At 37.5% G+C, this 21,955-nt stretch overlaps 2 protein-coding genes across 2 annotated transcripts; both read right to left on the bottom strand.

Annotated features, from left to right (window-relative positions):
• Positions 1-2,775: 2,775 nt before the first annotated feature.
• Positions 2,776-6,632, bottom strand: si:ch211-256a21.4 (uncharacterized). The gene is made up of 4 exons (XM_052598066.1): positions 6,462-6,632; positions 6,139-6,332; positions 4,123-4,314; positions 2,776-4,041 (listed from the first exon to the last, which is right to left on the bottom strand). The coding sequence occupies exons 2-4, from the start codon at positions 6,326-6,328 to the stop codon at positions 3,731-3,733; spliced, it is 693 nt and encodes a 230-aa protein (XP_052454026.1). The 5' UTR covers positions 6,329-6,332; positions 6,462-6,632; the 3' UTR covers positions 2,776-3,730.
• Positions 6,633-7,940: 1,308 nt separating this feature from the next.
• accs (1-aminocyclopropane-1-carboxylate synthase homolog (Arabidopsis)(non-functional)) lies at positions 7,941-18,888 on the bottom strand. Its single transcript, XM_052598115.1, has 15 exons — positions 17,982-18,888; positions 16,196-16,812; positions 14,915-14,974; positions 14,402-14,472; positions 14,221-14,290; positions 14,027-14,093; positions 13,436-13,533; positions 13,229-13,306; positions 13,038-13,138; positions 12,463-12,552; positions 11,744-11,789; positions 11,515-11,656; positions 10,065-10,207; positions 9,820-9,973; positions 7,941-9,708 (listed from the first exon to the last, which is right to left on the bottom strand). The coding sequence occupies exons 1-15, from the start codon at positions 18,586-18,588 to the stop codon at positions 9,299-9,301; spliced, it is 2,754 nt and encodes a 917-aa protein (XP_052454075.1). The 5' UTR covers positions 18,589-18,888; the 3' UTR covers positions 7,941-9,298.
• Positions 18,889-21,955: the final 3,067 nt, after the last annotated feature.

The following is a 21,955-nucleotide window of genomic DNA, read 5'->3' as shown; positions in this document are numbered from 1 at the left end:
CGCTGTCACTCAATCCCACTGGCACGGCTGACGAGGAGTCATTAAAAAGAACGTAGGTATGTTTTATTTGAGGACATATGTTTATAGCGCTAGAATGATGCAGGAATATACATAATCAGAATACATTTCAATGTTTCATCCTTTGCAATGACTCAGTTTAATCTAGTAACTAATTTCTGCCAAACCACCACAGTTAGCAATATGCTACATTCCATTTAAAGGCGGCTGTGGGATATTCTGACTTGATATCTCAGAAGCTCAGACTAACATAGATATGGTATAAATCAACACAATGGCATGGCTAGCACTTGTTTCGCAGGTGTACGATTACCAAAATAGAAGATAATTTACCGTTTTACTTGCCCGTCTTCGTAAATGTATGCTTAATTGGTTATATCACAGCAGAGCATAGGAACTTGGACTCAGTCTGTTTAAATTTGATTAAAACAGAATTTTTAATCACTGAATCTAGTCATATGATTAAAGAAACAGGCCTGAAAAAGGGATTTGTAACATCAGCCAAAAAGGAAAGTTGTCTAAAAAGTGGTAATCCGTTTTAAAAACTGGAGAAAAACAAAACATGATCATGCATAAAAAGTAAATTGTGTACATTTTGATTTGAAGTTGACTGTGTAAAAGTTACCCGAGTGCTGCATCTCAATGAAGTTTGCAGTGCGACTTCAAATGCAGTTTCTTTTTCAGATGTATTTCTGATTTACAAGTCAAATAGAATGCAGCATTACCATACTGTAAAACAATAGCGCAATCCCAACTAGCACACTTCCTTAAATAGTAAGTAAACCAGATTTGAATGTCCCAAATGTTAAAAAAAGAATGCCAAGGGTATCAAAAGTCTGCATGCTTTTTCATCAGTTATTTCCCACAACATGTATACTGCAAATGGAAGGTTTGTGAAGATCCTTTCAGCTCGCTATTGACTTTTAAAAAAAAAAAAAAAAACAGAAAAAAATAGTTTAAAAACAGAAATGAATGCTAAAGCGGTTTTAACATATGAACTACGTTATTTCTACCACCGTTATTTCTACCACTTGCAAATGCAAAGAGTATGTGAAAGAAATATTTCTAAAATCTAATTTTCTAACACGGTTTGTTTTTATAAAAGCAAGTTATAAGTGAAGTGCACTACAGGTTTTTTTTTTTGCTGGGGAACAAGGACCTGCTGGAGAGCTGGGTAGTCAATTATAAGATTTATAATTTTTGTATTTTATTTTTTCATTGATGTCAGTGGTGGCTAATACCAGGTATTATTGTAGGAACTTTGGATGTTCCCTATGGTAACCATGGTAAGTTCATGTAAAGGGGAATCTAAAAGAAGTTAATTTTGACCAGCATTTGCCCTGCTCAAAAGGGACACTTCAGGACAGGCTAAACTTAGCTGTCCTTTAAGTGAAAAAAAGAGGTCCTCACCTGGGAACAAACAATCGTAAATAACACTAAAAAGTGTATGCAGCAGAAAAAAGGGCACAGCTGCATGTCAGCATTGTGTGGACAGCCGAGTTCCTCTGAGAGCCGCCCTGCACTGAAATTCTCCTCAAACGATCATTTAAGTGGCCGCTTGTGTCCAGGACACACACACCGTCCGCACAGAGTGGCTTTCATGAACCCCTTGGGGGAGATGGAGATGTCAGCTTGTGCGCTCTCAAGCTCCCTGCCATCACAACCTTCAAGGACACTCAAGTTCTGTTCTGAAGGCCAATTAAGTGCTTTCCTGATAATAAATTAAAAAACAATTCTCTGTGGATTTAATAACAAACTCATTAGGCACTGCTAAAAGAACGGAACTGCCTTTTAATTAGACCCACACCGGATTAATGCACAATTACCACAGCCAGTTCATTCATCTCATCTTGGGTGGGATCAGAATGTAAACACAGGTTCAGATAGCTCTCAGTCTCATATTTTGTCTCCATGATAATGAAGAACATAATGATAGAGGGCATGACCTCAGTCTCAGAACACTACTGATGTTTTCCTGTTTAATTTTAATGGTCTGCATACAGTGGGCTCCAAAAGTCTGAGAACTCTAGTGAAAATGTTTATGTGCATTTATCTTTGTGTTTTTTTTTAAATCACAATAAGTTCTTTAGAAACCTAGACATAGTGCTGAATTAATATCTATTTTAGATTTTTTACTCCAAAATCTTTACAATTAGATTTAAAAAAAAAAAAAAAAATATATATATATATATATATATATATATATATATATATATATATATATATATTACACAAATACAATGATGTTAAATAAAACCAAGGTACTGTACTTAAAACATCATTTTAAGTAGTTGCAATAAAATATATTTTTTTAAAGTAATAAAATACATGGAAATTAAAAATAGAAATGATGCCATCCATGCCAAACTAAAAAAAAAAAAAAAAGTACTAAAACAGAAACTTAAATGATTATTTTATGCATTTAGCAGATGCTTTTATCCAATGAGACTTAGTGCATTCAGGCTAACATTTTTTTTTTACCTGACATGTGTTCCCTGGGAATCAAACCCACAACCTTGCGCTGCTAATGCATTGCTCTACCAATAGAGCCACAGGAACACTAATAAAATAATAAAAATAATATTTTACACATCTATTATATATTTAATAAAGACAAAACAACAAAATTACTGAAAGATGAAAATGAAAAACAAACAATAAAAACAAAGTAATTTTCAAAACATTCCTCCAATATGGTCTCAGATAGATAGATAGATAGATAGATAGAGACTCAACTTTATATGAAAACCATTTCATTTATTGGTTTAAAACAGTACAAAAAGGTTTATTTAAATAGCTTTAAAAATACAGGATAGAACATGATGCTCTTTGCACTATGGCCAGTAGAGAGCACTGCTTGCACTTAAAAAAAAGACGGATAGAAAAAAACAACAACAACTGGAGCACTACCTAGTAGTGTTGAATTCTGCTTAAGCACCTGGAAGTCCCTATTACACTAAGTGTTAGTAGTATAAAAGTGCTCTGACTAATTGAATCAGTATTGTCTGGAAGATTGAGAACAAGCAGAACAATCTGGAATTCAATGATCACCACTTTTTGGCAATGGGAATAAGGGGAAAGGTCAAGTGGATCTTAGAAGTTAATTGTTTTTCTATACAAGAACATGTTTCAATAACTTAAAAAAAAAAAAAAACATTTAAATGTCTTGTATATGGCACTAATGATTGCGTTTGAAGCATTAGTTAAGTACTACCCGTTGCCATTATTAGTAATTTTATTATATTTTACCCAATCAGTTATAAACTATTTTAGTGTTTTTTGTTGTTGTTGTTGTTTTAGTTAATAATTAGCATATTTAAAATGCATTTTGAAAAGCATTTAAGTCTGCATCCCTGAAAGTGACTGTATATAATTCACACAATAACAGCTGCAGACAACGACTATGACAAGTTCTAGAGGAATAGCCTCTCTGCAACTTCAAAATCCTTTCAACTTTATATTTCACACTTAGATAGTGAACCCTAGTAGTCCATTAACCACATTTTTGGGCATCCTCTTCCAAGTACATCTGAATACACTGAACATTATAATCTGTAGCTTTGTGTCTAACATCGCAGAGAGCAGTTACAGGTTTCTCATCCAGGTCCTTCACTCCTGTTGTGAGGCATATGCTCAGCTCATATATTTGGCTAGAAGACCAGCGAGACTAGAGTCTCTTCTCTGTATTTCCTTGCTACCTTCTTCCTCTTGTTCAAGGCACTGACAAATACCTCCTGAAGTCAGGATGAGACTTATGCTGTGAACGATAGCAACCCTCACTTAACGATCGCGCGTGTGCAACCTCAGGAGCCTTCCACCACATTTCGGCAGCATTTTTTAACTCCGGCAGGATGTCGGGAACCACAAACTTCTCTGCCAGGAAGACCACAGGCAGCACGGCCAATAGAGAAGCCCAACCCAACACTCCCAGCCAATAGGACGGACCGAGTCGACTGACATCATCCCTGATCTCACCAATATGTTCATGTGTAAAAAGCGCCCAGCTGAGAAAAAAGAAAAACCCTGTGGGGAAAAAACAAAAGGGAGAATGTTAAACATGTTCATGTTCCTTGGCTAAGGGAAGCTTAATAGCGAGGTACTGACCTGTAGGTACTAGTGTGAACAGCAGCAGGGTGGTCGGATCAAGCACCTGGCCTGCCATCAGCAGCGAGCGAGTGTTGGAGTAGGAACGCACCGTTTGAGACGTCCAGCAGAGAGCAAACATGAGACACAGCAGTCCAGAGCTCACCGACATCAGGAAAGCCACCACTGCAAACACTCTCTCAGCCTCCAGAGCTGTGGAAACCAGAAAGAAACTCCTTTAATACTGATGCATGTCATACGGTCATCCTTGGAGCCAAAATAAAAATAAACCATGTCCCGATGATTATGTCCAGACCCAATAATAATACTTTTTTTCTTTTACACATACACACAAATATATGATAAAGATAAATATACACATAAAAACTATAAAATACAAAAAAATACTTATTTGTGTACATATATATATATATAATTTTTATATTTTTGTCTTTAGAAACTCTAAAATATATAAATGTAAAATTTATAGTCTATATAAACCCTATAAATCTCCCAAAGAACAAAGAAAAAAGCATACAGGTTTCAAACAACATGAGGGAACAACACACCATTTTCATTTTTGTTTGAACTGTCCCTTTAAAGGGTTACTCCTTCCCAAAATGAAAATTTTATCATTAATCACTTATCTCCGTTGTTCCAAACTTGTAAAAACTTTTGAAAATTGAAAATATTTTGGATGAAAACCGGGAGGCTTGTAACTGTCCCATAGACTGCCAAGTAAAATACCATCAAGGTCCAGAAAAGTATGAAAGACGTCGTCAGAATAGTCCATCACCGTAACGTTATGAAGTGATGAGAATACTGTTTGTAAGCGAAGAAAACAGTGAACAGTCTCCTGTCTGTTTCACCACATCACTCAAATTACCTGCAATCTTCTGTGTCAGCCAGCCATATTTTTGTTTTATGTTCATACAAAAAGTATTCTCAACACTTAAAACATTACGGTTAATTTACCCAGTTTTTCATCCAAAATATATTAAATTGTGTTTCGAAAACGAACTAAGTTTTACGGGTTTGGGACGACATGGGGGTAAAGTGATTAATGACAATATTTTCATTTTGGGGTGGAGTATCCCTTTAAGAATGTCTAGCATAAAACCATGACAACAGATTTCAGTCTGAGTGCTCTTGAAGAACAACATCTCATCATGAAACTATTTAAAACTGATCAGTCATTACTTCATCCTTCATTATTTATAACATTCTTCATTTTTCATGTTCTGAGGAAGAACTAAACCGAGGGGAAAACCAGACAGGCTACAACTAATAAAATATGCGAGTAATGCAAGTCCAGCGTGTCATAGCCTGTCTGCTGCAGCCCACCGAAGCGTAGAAACCCCTCCAACACAAAACCATATCATTATTTTACGCCAACGTTGGAAATTCAGAAGTTGTTCACAGGTTCTCTCTCATTTGACTGCTCTGTGCTTCTCAGCATCTTAAATCCTGCAAAAAATGCCAAAATATGCTCTAACGCTTTCAGTTCCCATTCTGGCTATATATTTTAATACTCCAAAAAAACAAAGCTTTTAAAGGCCTCAGAGTGAAACACACAACAGAAAAGCATCTAATTGGGCTTTTTACTGTTTTTCAGTTATGCATCTTTTATAGAGGCCAAGTTTTTAAGATGCAAAGCCATTTTATAAAATTAATGAGGGCCACACGTGGGCTACTAAAATATTACTATTGGTCACATGACAGGTCGAAACCAAATCAAATAGCTCTAAAGGGCGTAAGCATACTGTTTTCTGAGGGGGTACTAATACCAGTCATGATTTACAGACAGTCTTTCGGTTAAAACATGACTTCAAAATATATTCACATGTAAATGTTATGTTTATAATGTAAGGTGACTTAATATTGTAGTATATGTTACAATTTAACACCACAAAATATAATATAATATAGCATATTATTCAACTTTTTTTTGAAGCAAACATTTCAAACAACACTTGGCAATGACAAATAGCTTTTATTCCCTAAGATAAATGAGAATAGCAGCCAAACAACACACACCTTTAGCAATGTCTTCAGTGGTCCAGCTGTCATCCAGTCTGGAAACATTCCCCGAGGTCCACAGACCCCGGTCATCCAGCCACCGAGGTGTCCAGATCGCATAGCTGATACACAAACAGCCCATCAAGCCGAGACAGGACTCAATAAATCGAAAACGACTTCTCGAGTCGACCACTTCTGGTCCTTTCATCGCTCTGTTGGGAAAAAGCAGATGGTTAGATATAACAATAACAAAGTTGCCAATTTAGCTGGAAACCAAACTTAAAAAAATTACAGTTGGCAATATCAGACAAAATTAGGCAATCATTGTTAAGTTTGCTTACCTTGAATGGCTGAAGTCTTTAAAAATGTGTTTAAATGACAGAGATTTGATTCCACGCAGTCCAGCGACTGTAACTGATCACGTTCGAATATCAAATGAATCAGAGAAACGATGTGCAGAAGCATTTCCCCCACAATGCTGTAATACGACACTGTAAAGGTTTCTCTCTACCCACGGTGGAGACCCAGTCGCAATGGAAACTCCCCCTCTCATAAACATACAGTACACTGCCAGGGCTTAAATTCCCCCAGAAACCCTGCGAGTGTTTCAGTGAGTCATGTGGTTTGAAAAGTGAAAATGACATTTTATAAATCACTTTCCTGTGCTCAAAGGAGTCTGTGGGTTGAATTTAACCAAATGTCCAATACTGGAGAAAAATAAATATACTACTCATAAATATATTATGTATATAATGATAATTATTATTTTTTTAGTAGATTACTATATATATATATATATATATATATATATATATATATATATATATATATATATATATAGTGTGCATATTAAATGTCCCTCTGAAGACAAAATAAGTATAGTTTACTCTGATCATCCTATTCAAAAATGATCGGCCCCCTCCAGCTCTTACTGCATTATGTTGCCTTCTTGAGCATCAGTAAATGTTTTCACCTTATACAATAGTTATCTATGAGTCCCTCAAATGTCCTCCATGTGACAAGATGGATCTCAAAATCATGAAGTCACTGTTGGAAAGGGTTCAAATATACAAAAAATGTTGGACAAACAAAAGAATGTGCAGGAGGTGGAGGATTTTTCTGAAGAACAGCAGGCAGATGAACTGCTCAGGACCAACAAGGGACTCAAGAACAGCCATCACAAAACAGAAAGACAGTCGAGGATCATCCAGGAAACGGCACGCAGTGTTAAGATGAAAATTTTAAACGGGTGTGTCATTTTTAGAAATTCAGTTATTATTTTGTCTTGTGGAGGATGTATAAACATCTGTTATGTGGCTTATTCAAGACAGTGTTAAACAAACAATAACGTGATTTTCATGATCCCTCTTATTTAGCTAAAATTAACATTTTGCATATTCTGCAAGAGGCATGTAAATTTATGAGCATAACTGTATATATATATATATATATATATATATAGGTACACACACATAAATATATGCATGCATACATAAATGTTTATATGACTTTAACTTTTTAAGCTTTTTACTTTTTTTCTTCTTTTAGTATTAAGCAACACAACCAGAACCACAGTAACTGTAGTAATACATCAGGAGGGTTATTGTGTCGTCATGGCAACGACTAAATGGCACAGGAAAGAGCCACTCTCTATTCTCCAGCAAGGTGAACTCACAGGAAACCCATGAACAAGGCTATTTCCTGTTGCTCGCTTTCTGCTACATACCTCAGGTCAGCTTTGCCGTACTCTCACCAATGCAAGCGAGACTGCGGCATCCGATCTCAGATCATTGTAAAGGAGCAACATAACACATTGGAAATATAATTCAACATAAAACATTTTAATTGATGATTGATTGATTGATTGATTGATTGATTCAGTCAGGAGCCCTTAAAACATTTAACACCAATGAAGATCTGAAACAAGGCATTTTCCTTGGAAGCTGAAAAATGATAAGCAACCACGGTGTGTAAAAAAAAAAAATAAAAAAAAAAAAGTCATTTTTGGAACAAATTCATCATGTAACGATAAGAAGATTCAAAAAGTAAATAAACACATCCACTTTTATCCTTAGACTGACAGCCAAGCCACAACAAAATCTTAAAATGATTTAAAATCAATTTAGAGGGGTCATATACATTAATATTCCCCTGAGATTTACAGCGTAAGGTTAGTAATTTTTTGTGCGCACGCCAAAAACAGGTGGTTTTTTTTATGTTTTTTGGGGGGTTTTTTACACATGGGCGGTTATTCCTCAATAAAAGTCTCTTTTCAAAGCTGAAACTGATTTCTGCCGCCCAAACTGTTAAGATCTGACTGAAATGAACGGGGATTTAATTAAAAATAAACATCTCCCTCTCGTTTCTCATGTTGGGATCCTTTGAAAGGACATGCAGAGTCGTAGGTGCTACACACAGTTAGAGACGCTGCAAAAATGCTTCTTTAATGGCTATTTAATAAGTCTTTTAAGTAAAATATCGAAAAAGCTTTAAAACTAGATCAATTTACTTAAGAAACAACACTTCATAAGATATGATTACTTTTAATAGATTCTCTTGAATAGCATTAGCATCAAATAACAAAAATACTTTTATTACTTTGTATTAAAGATATAATATGCAGTGCTGTTTCTTAAGTAAATCCATCCTGTTTAAAAAACATTTTTTTAGATATTTTTACTGAAAAAAAAAATTAAACTTATTTTAAGAATAAAATTAATTGATGAGTTGTTGTTTTTCCATAGGAAATTGCAATGGGAAGCAAAATTTAGATACTGAAATTTACAATACATTTCCCTTATACAAAATTCTAATCAAAAAATTAAAAAAAGCGATTCCTCTCAATAAGACCCCTTAAAATCAACTCCAAGACAAAAGAGTAAATACTTAGAATTTGATATGAGAGCAATTAAAGGGGCAGTCTCCAATTACTGTGACAGCCAGGGTAATAATTAAAGTACAAAAACATCCAACAATAACAACATTTTCATATACTGCTGTGGTGACTCTCTATAATTGTTTCAGTCTCTAATTACAGGGATTGCCACTGTGTTGTTTCTGCAATTAACAGATTTTACCTTTAAACTGTACATAAGGTGAAGGTATCTTTCATAAAATAAAAAAAAGTATTTGTATTTGACAGTTGCGTTGCACATACTTGTTTCTATCAACTGTTACTCTATTTCCTGGCTTTTTCAAGCAGGTCTGTGAAAACATCCAATTGTGTTGGGTCCTGTCCAGCAGCTAGCTCAGGCTTGTGCTTCTCCAGCCAATCAGATGTGACGATCTGCTGTCGCAGAGTACCAATCAGAGAGTCCAGACTCTCTGAGTGGATGTCGGATTGGCCATTAATAATGGCAAAGTTCTCATCAGCCAATGAGACGGGTTCTGCCTTAATGTGTACTGTGTCATGTTTGGTTTGAACGCTTGAGGACTTAAGTGTCTGGTCTTTGCACTCGTCTATCGTCTTAGTGTCTTCCCTACTTGCTGTCCCACAGCTGTCATCCTGTTCCTCACTTGTTGTCTGCTGTGTCTCAAGCACTGAAGAGCCCTGAAGTTCTTCTAATGCACATTTAAACCTCTGCATACCTGTAAAACAAGGATTTGAAAGGAATAAATGCCATAATCAGATCTTATCCAGCTCCAAAGGAGACACTACAAGAAGACGGGGACTGAAATGGAAATGAGCGATCGACAGACCTAGCTTTAGTTTGTGCAGCTGATCAGTGAAGATGATTCTGAACCAGCCTGGAGACACACAGCTGAAGGCCTGACCGCAGCTCAGCAGAACCTTGTGCTTGAGGAAACACCTCCACAGAGACAGCTCCTCAGCAAACGTCTTCACCCTCAGATACTACACAAACACCAAAACATTATATAGAAATCGGCTGAACATGACTGATTTCCAGAGTTTGGATGCATAAGTCTGGTCTAAAGGTGCTCACCTTGCTCAAGTCTGCCCAGATGAAGAAACCCGCACTCCTGTGCAGGAATGGTATGTCCAGTTTCTTCAGCTCTTCGGTCATGAAGCTGTGAGCCTCTCTTAGCCTGCGTCTGTTCTCTGGAAGGAACTCACCATTCAGCCAGTCTGGAGACAGCAAGAAATCTCTCTCAGTTAAGTGCTGTTGTGAACGAATCATTCTTGTCAACGAATAAATCTAAATGATGTGTTCATGAACTAGACTGTTAATGTTTTTCAGTTTAACTTAAGATACAAATCAGGTTCTCACGCAGTGAAACAAACATCGTGGAGCAAAGAGAAAACTGACAACATGCCCAAAAACGAGACAGAGCAGGTTGCTTTAGGTATAACTCAAAGTCTCAGCTTTAAAAAAAAAATTAATTTAAAGAATTTCAAACAATAAATACTTTTTTTGTGGCTCTTTAATGTGTCATGACAGATCGCTGTAGCGTCTCAGTTCAAGTGAAGCAATCATCTCTTCCTCTTTACTATTTATAGCTTGAAATAAACATGAATGAACATCAGAAGATAGTTTCAACCATGGAAAGACATCACTAAACACCATTTTTCAAGATCATGTTCATGCCTAAAATGGCAGATTCAGAGTTATGATTAGTCAAATCGCCTGTCAATCAAAATCACTGCAAAGGATAAAATGCACACCAGAAGGGAAGTTTATCAGTGAATAACGAAATACACTTTGGTCTATTTATCATTTAAAGCAATTGCACAGCTTCAAATATAGTCATATAGACCAAAACCATACTTTTGCAGTACAATCCGTCCTAAATTATCACAATTACAAAACGTTAAAGTTAAAAATACAAACTTTAAGTATGAATCAAGCCAGTACACCAAATTGTAGTATTCTAAAAACGCATATAGCGCAAAAGGTTAATGGTACAATTACATGACAAAAATGTACTAATTATTATTATTATTTTTTTTTTTTTGCATTTTGAAAAGTTTCACGTTTAAAGACAAAACATTGTTGTCATTTACACAGAGCCATAATGTATTATGCATCACTTCGTAAAGAAGCACTATGCGCAAACCTATAAACTATACATGTACGTATACATTTCCACAAATTTTTTTTTTTTTTTAAAGCTTACATGGAGACAGCATGGTGTACAGTATGATTTAAAAACATTTGCACTTTGAAATCTGTATTCAAAAGTTGATGCATACACAGTTTTCCATTTTTAGTTGAAAACAGTGTCATGTAAACCCCTATAAAAAGTCTATAAAAGCATAGAAAAACAAAAACAACAAGAAAAATAAAAAGTATACTATCATTTTGACAGTATGTTTTGGGACACACCAACACTAATTTTACATGGATTTACAGGATGAAATGTATGGGAATTGTGAATCAGCCGTAGAGTGAAAAACAGAAAAAACACTGACAAAGCTAGGGAGAAAATGTGTACCTCTGTCTCGAAGAAGCTGTGCCATCTGGTACTGTGTGGGTCCTGGGACTCCGTGGAAGCAGCCCAGCTGATCCAGGGCCTGAACCAAATCTCTATTCTCAGAGTAGACCATGCCAACTCGCATTCCTGCCATAGCAAAGTCCTATATGCATACACAACATTTGAATGCAATAAAGCAATGCCAAGAATCTGAGGAAATGCTTTTCTCACAGTAGGAATAGTGACATACCTTACTGACGCCCCACATAATGTGGGTTCTTTGGGGATCTGGCAACCTGTGAAAAAAATTGTGATGATTAGTTCAAGCAATATTCACATGTACCTAGGGCTGAATGATATGGCCAAAATTTATATCATATTAAATTTCAGTTGATATATAAAATAATTCCGATATCGATTTGAACAATATTTTAAATAGCCCAAGAAATATTTTAAAAATATTTGTCTGTACCTACAAATTCTACAAATCTATAAAACCTCTTCCCATATAATATTTTAGAAATAAAAAAAGTACAAATAAATTAAAGTTCATCTTTTATTTATATTTCATACAAACAAAAAATGTGAAATCACGTCAAATAAACAAAATCCAAATAAACAGTCAAAAATACTGTCAGACTCACCTTATTAATATAAAATATTTAACTTTAAAAGTATAAAATAGGATGATTATTCTTATAGACTGAAAAAAAAAGTGCTCAGAGTTGCAGCAGAAAACAGAAAAAGCGAAACTGCTAATTCATTCTGCCAGCAGGAGGCGCTTTTGGAGCAGCAGAAACATTGTTTTCCCCGGTAACGGCTGTACACAAAATGCTCTGCTCATAAACGCTACTTTATCAGATAAAAAGAAAATGACATTGACACCTTTCCAAACAAAACTAAGTAAATTACACTTTAAAAAAAGCACAGAAATAAGAGAGAGAGAGAGTTTATGTGCATGTCTCTCACCCATCCAAGCTGAGAACACTGCGAAATGTGTCCGTCTCATTGAAAACGGAGAGCATGTAAATCTCATCCACAATCACATGAAGCTTGTGCCTGGAGCAAATGTAAGAGAAAGAATGAATAAATGAGTCCTGCTGAGGGCAGAAATTAAAATTCAAATGACATTCCTGAACGCAAATGTAATTTCTCGTCAATAGGGTGCAACTTAATGACCCATGTGAATACATATGGAAAACGATGTGCGATCACAGACCCATAAGTTTGGCAACCAGTTTTTCATCAATTACACATCATCACGCCATTCTAAAACTTTTTTGATGAAAGCCATTTTTTCAACGAATAGGGTGCTAAGCTCTCAAGTGCATTTTGATACTTTTATGGTAGTTCCTCATCTCTCCTCTGTAAAAGTTTTTACTATATGGAAAAAGAGCAGCATGAACAAAGTTATGTGGGTTTTGTAATAACATGCCATTAATATTTCTGTATTGATAAAATGTCACTGGCTTCCAGATATTAAAGAGGATGATAATGAAAAAGCTGCTTTGGTTCAGTGCTTGTAAGAAACGGTTTTAACTCACATTTTGGCAAACTCTAGAAAGCTGATCATCTCTTCAGACGAGTACACTTCTCCCAGTGGATTGTGGGGGTTTAAAAGGATCAGGGCTTTGATGTTCAATCCCTATATAAAGAAAGTACAATTTTAAGAGAGCCATACGATGTGAGTTTCAAACATGTCATGTACATGTTTAAGTAAAAAAAATTAAATAACCTCTTTTTTGGCGTCTTTAAGAGAGTTCTCCAATTTCTCAACAGTTAGCTGGAATGGTCTGACATCACTTCCTGTGGGCTGTACCAACACAATACAAACAGAAATATAATATGTATAGCTACAAGAAACATAAACAAAACCACAGAAAACCAGTAAATATGTCAATGTTACATTATGAAATATTACGACTGGACTTTCGCTAACCACCTGACTGTAAAGTGGCACATGGTGTAGTTTGACACTGCTGTACAAGCCCACATCCTCTGTTATCACACCATAGAAGGGGGACGGGATGAGAATGGCATCTATAAAACACACACAATAACATTTTAGAAGATATTGTTTATTGACATGTTTATCAAAAATGGTTTGATTGTATAATAAGTAAAAAAAAAAAAAAACATTTTCTCAATATCTTAAAATGTTGGAGTAGATTTATAAATTGTTTAGTATCCATATCAAAGGCTTTCAGTAAATTTTGATAGTAATTGGTAGAAAAAAAACACAAATCAGCGTACCAAGTTTCTGAAGGATCATGTGTCACTTAAGACTAGAGTAATGATGCTGAAAATTCAGCTTTGCACCAAAAGACTAATTTACATTTTCAAATACAAGAAAATGGGTGAAAAAGATATTTTAAATTATAATAGTAATTCACATAATTTCCCTTTTTCCTGGCATTCTGATCAAATCAAAGCAAACTTGGTGAAAATATGGAGAAGAAAAAAAAAACTGACAACCCCAACAAAATGAGATATGAGCCCAGACATATTCTGTGGTGACCAGATGGTCTGATACCTTCTGGGTCACAGAGCGTAGCTGCCAAAGCCGAGAACAGAGACCCACAACCGTTCATAACAACGACCTGCGGAAGAACCGAAGGAAACAAGCATGCGGTCTGAATTTCTCTTTTAACAGAAAGAGGAAGACTAACAGACATAATACCATACAATAATTCAACAGTGATATAGAAATAGCAGAAAAACACTCACGTTCTTGGGTTTTAGCGGTTTGGGAGAACAGCAGTAGTCTGACAGGAACTTAGCAACTTCCTCTCGAAGGCTTTAGGGAAAAGAACATCAATACTGTGAAATGAAAGCTGAGCATGGGATTTTACACTAAATATACAGATTACAGAAAAAGAAAAGAAGTTAAGGATAAATGGTGGCTTACAAACTGTGGCCTTTCCAGTCGGGGTATTGTAAGAACGCTGGTTCAATCTGAAGCATGTCGGGTCGCATCAGCTGTTAGAGGAACCAAGAATCAATAAACAATGACTGTAACATGTAATATCCAGGCTCAATAACATCTTTGTCAATTCATGTCCATTTAAAGGTTTTTGGAAAGTATTTCTGGTTGTAAGAACACTGAAATGACAATGTGAGTGGTGCTTGTCTGTGCAGAACTCGAAAGGGTAATGTAGATGGTTGCTAGGACATTGGTATGCAGTTTCTAAGGCGTTCTGAATGGCATTTAGCTTGTTTTAATTCAGTTGCTATAGGGTATTTTGGGTGGTTGCTCCCTGGCCAAAAAAGCACATTCCCCAAGACTCCATGATAGTGTGATATATATATATTTTAATGGGATTTTTTCTTTCTCAATTTTATAGCCCACCAGGCGCAAATCACCGCTAATGAAAAAGGATCTCTACTAATGAATGCTAAACAAGTAAATCACATCTCTTACTCTTTTCTGCAGGAGGTCAAAGCACAGCTTGTTTTCACTGGTCCCTAAGTTTATAATGCCCTGAAATAAATAACATTAAAACCACAGCAAATTACCAAACAGCAGAAGCTAGTCAAACACAAAAAATGTATTCAAATGAGCAAACTTCACAGATTTGTTTATGAAGTCCCAAGAGGCTTGTGCCCTCTGCAGTCACCAAAGCAGTGCCTGTAAAACCAAGACTTGGTTTGTCTTTAACATCAGAAAAAATCAGTTCACTCAGACAGAGAATAAACTTAGTGAGTGACTGTAGAGTAATATATTTTCACAAATGTTCTCAGATCCAAGCAGTTTTTTTTTTTTCTCGAGTTCATCTTTACTTAAACCTGAATTTTGTTTAAGAAATTAATGACAAAAATGATTTAAAAAGGAACATGAATGTCACAATGCAAGGTGATTTCAAAATTAACTAATTAAGGAAAGGAATTATTAAAATTTTACAAAAAAGGAAAGGCACAGTTACACTTTAGTTATATATTAGTTAAATATTTTAACCATTTAATTTAAACTAGGTTTTATTTTAACTGCCCTTTCCACCACAGAGATTGTTTGGTTCTGTATGGTGCAGTAAAATGTATTTTTATCTTCTTCTTTTGGTATAGTCAGTCATTTGTTTATTTCTGCATAAAACATGCAGTATACATTTTTCTTGATTTTTCATCTACATACCTACACTACAGATCAAAAGTTTGGGGTCAGTAATTTTTTGCTAATGTTTTTGAAAGTCTCTTTGCTTATTTTTTTTAATAGTATTAAAATTTTAAATAAACATTTCAAGATATTTTAAAATGTTTTTTATTCCTATGATGGTAAAGCTGAATTTTAAGCATCATTACACCAGCCTTCAGTGTCACATGATCCTTCAGAAATAATTCTTACATGCTTATTTGCTACTCAAAAAACATTTATTATTATGATGCTGAACACAGTTGTTTTTTAATATTCTTGTGAAAATGTTTAATATATATTTAAGTTTCTTTGAAGAATACTAACCCCAATAGAGCAGCATCTATTTAATTTGCTGCCACATTTAATCAATTTAAAGTGTCCTGTCAAATTAAATGAATAATTTCTTTTACAAAAATCCTACAGTTGTGAGAGTATTTAAAAGTATATAATTTATCATATATTTTGCCATATCCAGACCAAAGTGTTATTTTGTTATACTAAAAAAATAAATAAAACAACAACATCTGCAGTAACTAATAATATTAAAGCAGTACTGTTTCCAGGGAGACTAACATGAGGGTTTGAATTCTCGTCGTGTTTGTTGGCACGATACTGATTGTAGCCTTCCTGCAGGATTCCCTGGTGCAGACGCATGCTATTGCCACGGCGGGAAAGGTACGGGCTGAACCGTGCCGTCTGATCACCCCAAGGCATGCTGGGTACAGCTTTGGCACTGCTGGGTAAGACATAGGGGAACAAGGTTTGTGAGGTGCTGGGCACCGGGAGCGTTTCCCTGCTGGTGGAGGCACTCTGGTCATCCGTCCCACGTGATGAACTCAGGACTTTGGACAACATGGACATGAGACGAAACTCATGATCTCTCTCCTGCTTCGCTCGCCTCTCCTCCTGCTGCTCCCTGCGCTCCTCGGCCCGCGCCTCCTGCCGCATCCGGTCCTCCTCCAGAGCCAGGAAACGCTCTTCTGCTGTCTGCTGCCAGCTTAGATATCCAGCCAGAGCATTCGATAACACCCCATCGGCCCCACGTCCCACTCGCCGACGCTTCCTCTGATGGAACGATCCGGAACCCCCTTCCTGGTCGCCATGGCTACCTCCGTCTCTCATCACAATGGGAGCTGTTGCCGGGGAAACACCCGCACCGGAGGAGCCGGTCATGTTCTGGTCACTGCAATCTGTGGTGCGATATCAACAGATATTCAACATTCAGTCAGTCCATCAGAGATAAAAGACCAAATAAACACTTCATTAAAAATTAACTGAACAATTATGTCAACATTTTATTCAAGCGGCAGTTGGTGTGATAACATGCCAGCGCTATCAAGAACATCTGCGTCGCTGAAAGTAAAGCACTGGATGGAAAATCCCTGCCAACAGCAGACAACAAAGAGTTTGGCATAAATACTGCAGTAATGCCTGTGCAGCGTTAAACCACACAGACCTTCTAAATAAATATGGATAACATTCATTTTCTTGATTATACATCAATGCAATGCTATTTTTGAATTGAAGTGATGAAAATATTATATACAGTTCCTGAAGCTTAGCTGATAGATAATATTACTAATTTTACCGTATTTTTTGATCAAATAAATGCTTCCTTCGGTAAGAAAAAAAAAAAAAAGTCTTTCAAGAACATAAAAAAAAAACTTGTAAATAATGGTGTACTGTGTTAAGCAAGTGGTGTTTTGATACTGTTTCTCTGTACTTACTGAAATCAAGGCAGATGTTTTTTTTAATATTATTTAAACATGAAAAAAAAAATCTGTCTATAAATTGTATACTGTTATTGGATATTGTGCCGATTTAAATATGTGACCAAAGTAAAAAAAACAATTTACCTGGCTAACAATAAATTATTTGTAAAATTTGTAACTGTCAAAATTAAAATAGCCTGAGATAAACATAAGATTGAGTTGAATATTTCTAACCAATTTGCAGTGTATAATATTACATAGGAGAAGAATTTATAGCTGTCATGAATAGATGCATTATTTTGCAGGTGTTATTGCACATTAAAAACACTAGTATGTTTCCGCACAATATACATGTTCACCTTTATGTTCATATGCATATGTGAAAAATCATTTGAATAAAATTGTGGTGGGGCCAGTGAAAATGCTGAAAGGGAAGTTAAAATCTTAACTTGCCTAAAAAAAACTCAATTATTGAGAAATACGTATTTATACATATTCTATGCAACAAGCGTCTGTAAGATGTGTATATTGTTTAGAACATTATGCAGATGATGTTTGGTTTCTGTTGCACTGTGACGTGTATTTACACATCCAAATCTGTTTATCCATCCATCCATCCATTCATCTCAACAGACTGTTCAGGATACCTGATGGAGAACAGATGACATGCGTGTTTCCCTGCTCTCCGTCCATCTCAGTGTTCTCCTCTGTGCTCGGACCCGCATGTTTGTGATCAGCTGCTCCTGCCTCATCATCCTCATCAACAGGTCCGAACTCATAGAGCATCTCAGGAGGGCCCGCAGCTTCATCATCCGAGCTCATCACCTCCGTCTTGATCTCCAGAATCTCGCCTGCTCTGGGCTGCTGACCAGGCGCCTCTGACCCCTGCATTCCGGTGACCTGGTTCGTCACTGTGCCGCCCCATAAAGGCAAAGTCGAACCGGAGGTAGCGGCGGATCGGTTGCTCTGCGCCCTTTCCATCAGCTCGTAATACCTCACGGATCTCAACGTCTTCTGCTTGTACTCCAGCTTTAACTTCTTGATCTTCTCCCTGCATTGATCCCCGGTCCGATTGATGCCCTTCTGCCGCAGAGTGCTGGCGATTCGGTTGAACACATGCTGGTTTCGGAGACAGGTCACTAGCTCGGTTTGGACCGGCACGTCTGACCAGATCTGCAGCAGCTCCAGAACCTCTGGCTCGGACCAGTTGCTGCCGCGTTCGTACTTTTTACCGTAGACGTGAATCAAATGCATTGCAGCACTACAACTAAAGCTACAGTGTTATGTTTATAGATTGCGACAAGTATGTTCACGCATTGGTATGGTACCGCGTCTGAAGGACTAAAAGCAAGTGCATTAAAATATTAAAACTCCAGCGTGTGAGTTACTGTAATCAATCATCTAAAACGAGGAGCGCTGGTACTTTACCCCGACCGGAACCAGATCCCTTTACTTTCTAATAACAGTCTCGATCATGCATTTTCAGTCCGATGCTTTTGTTCTTTATTCAAACAATTCCTGATACATCCGGGTTCACGGCACATGCGTGCTGCCCTTATTCCGGGATAAATTTGGACCGTGACAACAAAGAACGGCGCTGCGCATGCGCAGAACGAGGAACGGTGAAGCAAGAAACCCATTCGATGCATAGGCGCGCCATCTAGCGTTTACACTAGTATTTTTCAAACATTGCATAATATTTACTTATTTACTTGAATTTATTATTTTTGAATGCTATTAGATAAGGATCAAATTAACACACACACACACACACACAAATATATATATATATGTTTTCCTGTGTTTGTGAGTTAACATTAATTTTAAAAATTACAAAAACATTAGTGAATACAGAATTAAAATGCGTTTAACCTACATTATTTGGACATGAGCAAACAGATATCAGTTGAAGTATTTTAATTAATAAACGTTATCAAAGATGAATAAATATTGTAACAAATGTATTGCTCATTGTTAGTTTAGTCAATGCATTAATAAAGTGATACACATTTTCTTATGGTGATTCTCATTATTGTAATATAGATACTATTTCTATTACAAACTATTTCTTTTACAGTTAGCATGAATGAAAAGCAATCAAACAAACTCTACCATGGAGTGTAAATAATGAAATAATCTATTCTCCCTTAAATCCATCCATTCAGTCCTAAACAAGAATGAAAGTACGATGTAAATAAAACATTCATTTTTTATTATTTGAGGAAGCTGCAGGGTTAAGACGTGAACCCGTACTGCCTTTTTTTGTGATACTTTGGCAATAAAATAAAAATGATTGAGGGACAAACTAAATCAGCTTAGCAGGAGCTTGGTTCAGTGAAGATGAATCCTTGAAGGAAATTTTGTTTTCATTTGTGACCGGCATGCTGCTGCTTTCGGAGTAAAAATACTGACAAGACTGTAAATCTAATATATCTCTTTCAATGCAAACATTATGCTTATTACATTTGGCTCTCCACACTGAGAAGGATCCAACTGTAATATGATTCATTCACAGCAATGCAAATTCTGTCATCATTCATTAGTGGTGCTTGCCGGAGGCAAGGCATCACTATTACTATGCTCCGTGCTTATTATTATTCTTCTTCTTCCGCCAAAACTTCGGCGCGTAACTTGTCCCGCAGCCTTTGTCACAGACCAACGAAACAGGCGTCAAATCGTGCGGCCTATTCGGGAGATGCGTGCTATGACTTTTATAAGCGATCGGGTGTACGATGTTCGTACATCGGGCGAAAAAATGGCCGAAAAAACCCATAGAGTTAACATTGCGGCCAACTTTGACGGATCGTAGCTCTGAGAGAGAATTTCGCAGAAACATGTGAATCACCACATTTGTAGAGGCTATCAGGCTGTGCGAGAGGATACCTCGCAGAGGGGTACAAGTTGTACCCCTGGGGTGCTAGAGACCCCCAAAGTTGCCCCATTGACATAGTATGGTGAGGGATCGCCCATGAAACACTGTGCTTTTCCTACTATGGCAAATTACCTAGGGGTTTTGTATTGAACATAACTCTGCATCAACGTGTCATAGAGACAAGGGGGTGGGCTCATTTGAATCAGGCAACCAATCAGTCTCTCAGGATCACTGTGAATCTATCAAGCCACGCCCTAGCAACCATAGAGAGCGCCATAGCAACAAGCCCCATAGACTTCCATTGAAAAAGATCAGATGAATAACTTTGGATAGAAGTGTCATAGAAACATGAGGGTGGGCTCGTTTGACTCGGGCAGCAAACGGCCAATCATGTAACTCCTTCAAGACAACCTAGCCACGCCCTAGCAACCATTAAGAGCTACCTAGCAACCCAAAGTATAGAGAGATATCTTAACATCTGAAAGACATAGAAGCATGGGGGTTGGTTTATATTAGCAAGCAACCATTGGAGTATCATCATTGGCAGCTGCCAGGCGAGTCCCTAGCAACCAAACACAGTACCCTAGCAACTGTTTTGCAAGATCTATATCTCCGCATCAGAACATCGTAGAGGCATGGGGGTTGGTTTATATTGGCCAGCAGCCTTTGGAGTATCACCATTGGCAGCTGCCAAGCCACTCCATAGCAACCAAACGGAGTACCCTAGCAACCGTTTTGCACGACCTATATCTCTGCATCAGAACATCGTACAGACATGGCGGTTGGATTTTTGGACTCATGCTAGCACACTGGACTTCCAACATGCTAGTCATGCTAGCAGTGATTAGCTACATGCTAATAGTGATTAGCTAAGTGCTCAAATGGGCTAAGAACTCTATAATAACTACATAGTGACCATCTGTGACAACTACCAACCACCTAGTAACATCATAGCAACCACCCAGGAGACCATAGCAACTGCCTAGCAACCAGCCGAAACACCCTAGCAACCGCCTAGCAACACCTTAGCAACCACCCCAAGTACCATAGCAACTGCCTAGCAACCACCCAGGTTACCATAGCAACCACCCTAGCAACCACCCCGGGTACCCTAGCAACCACATAGCAACACCCTAGCAACCGCCCCGATTACCCTAGCAACCACCCTGGGTACCTTAGCAACGGCCCTAGCAACCATCATGGGGACCCTAGCAACCGCCCTAGCAACCACCCCGGGTTCCCTAGCAACACCCTAGCAACCACCCCGATTACCCTAGCAACCACCCTGAGTACCCTAGCAACGGCCCTAGCAACCATCATGGGGACCCTAGCAACCGCCCTAGCAACCACCCCGGGTACCCTAGCAACCACATAGCAACACCCTAGCAACCACCCCGATTACCCTAGCAACCACCCTGGGTACCCTAGCAACGGCCCTAGCAACTATCATGGGGACCCTAGCAACCACCCTAGCAACCACCCCAGGTACCCTAGCAACCACATAGCAACACCCTAGCAACCACCCTGGGTACCTTAGCAATGGCCCTAGCAACCATCATGGGGACCCTAGCAACCACCATAGCAACCAAGTGTACCTTAGCAATGGTCCTACCAACCACACCCTAGCAACAGAGGGGCGAGTTTTGCCACTGCAAGCACCACTCACATTTTCTTCAGGAAATGTACCTTCTAGTTATTATTATTATTGTGTACATATGCTTTGAAAATGAACAGGTTCTAGCATGAACA

Source organism: Carassius gibelio, chromosome B25 (assembly GCF_023724105.1).
Source record: "Carassius gibelio isolate Cgi1373 ecotype wild population from Czech Republic chromosome B25, carGib1.2-hapl.c, whole genome shotgun sequence".
Classification (NCBI taxonomy): Eukaryota; Metazoa; Chordata; class Actinopteri; order Cypriniformes; family Cyprinidae; genus Carassius; species Carassius gibelio.
The sequence above is the reverse complement of the archived record's forward strand: the minus strand, read 5'-3'. Positions and strand labels throughout refer to the sequence as shown.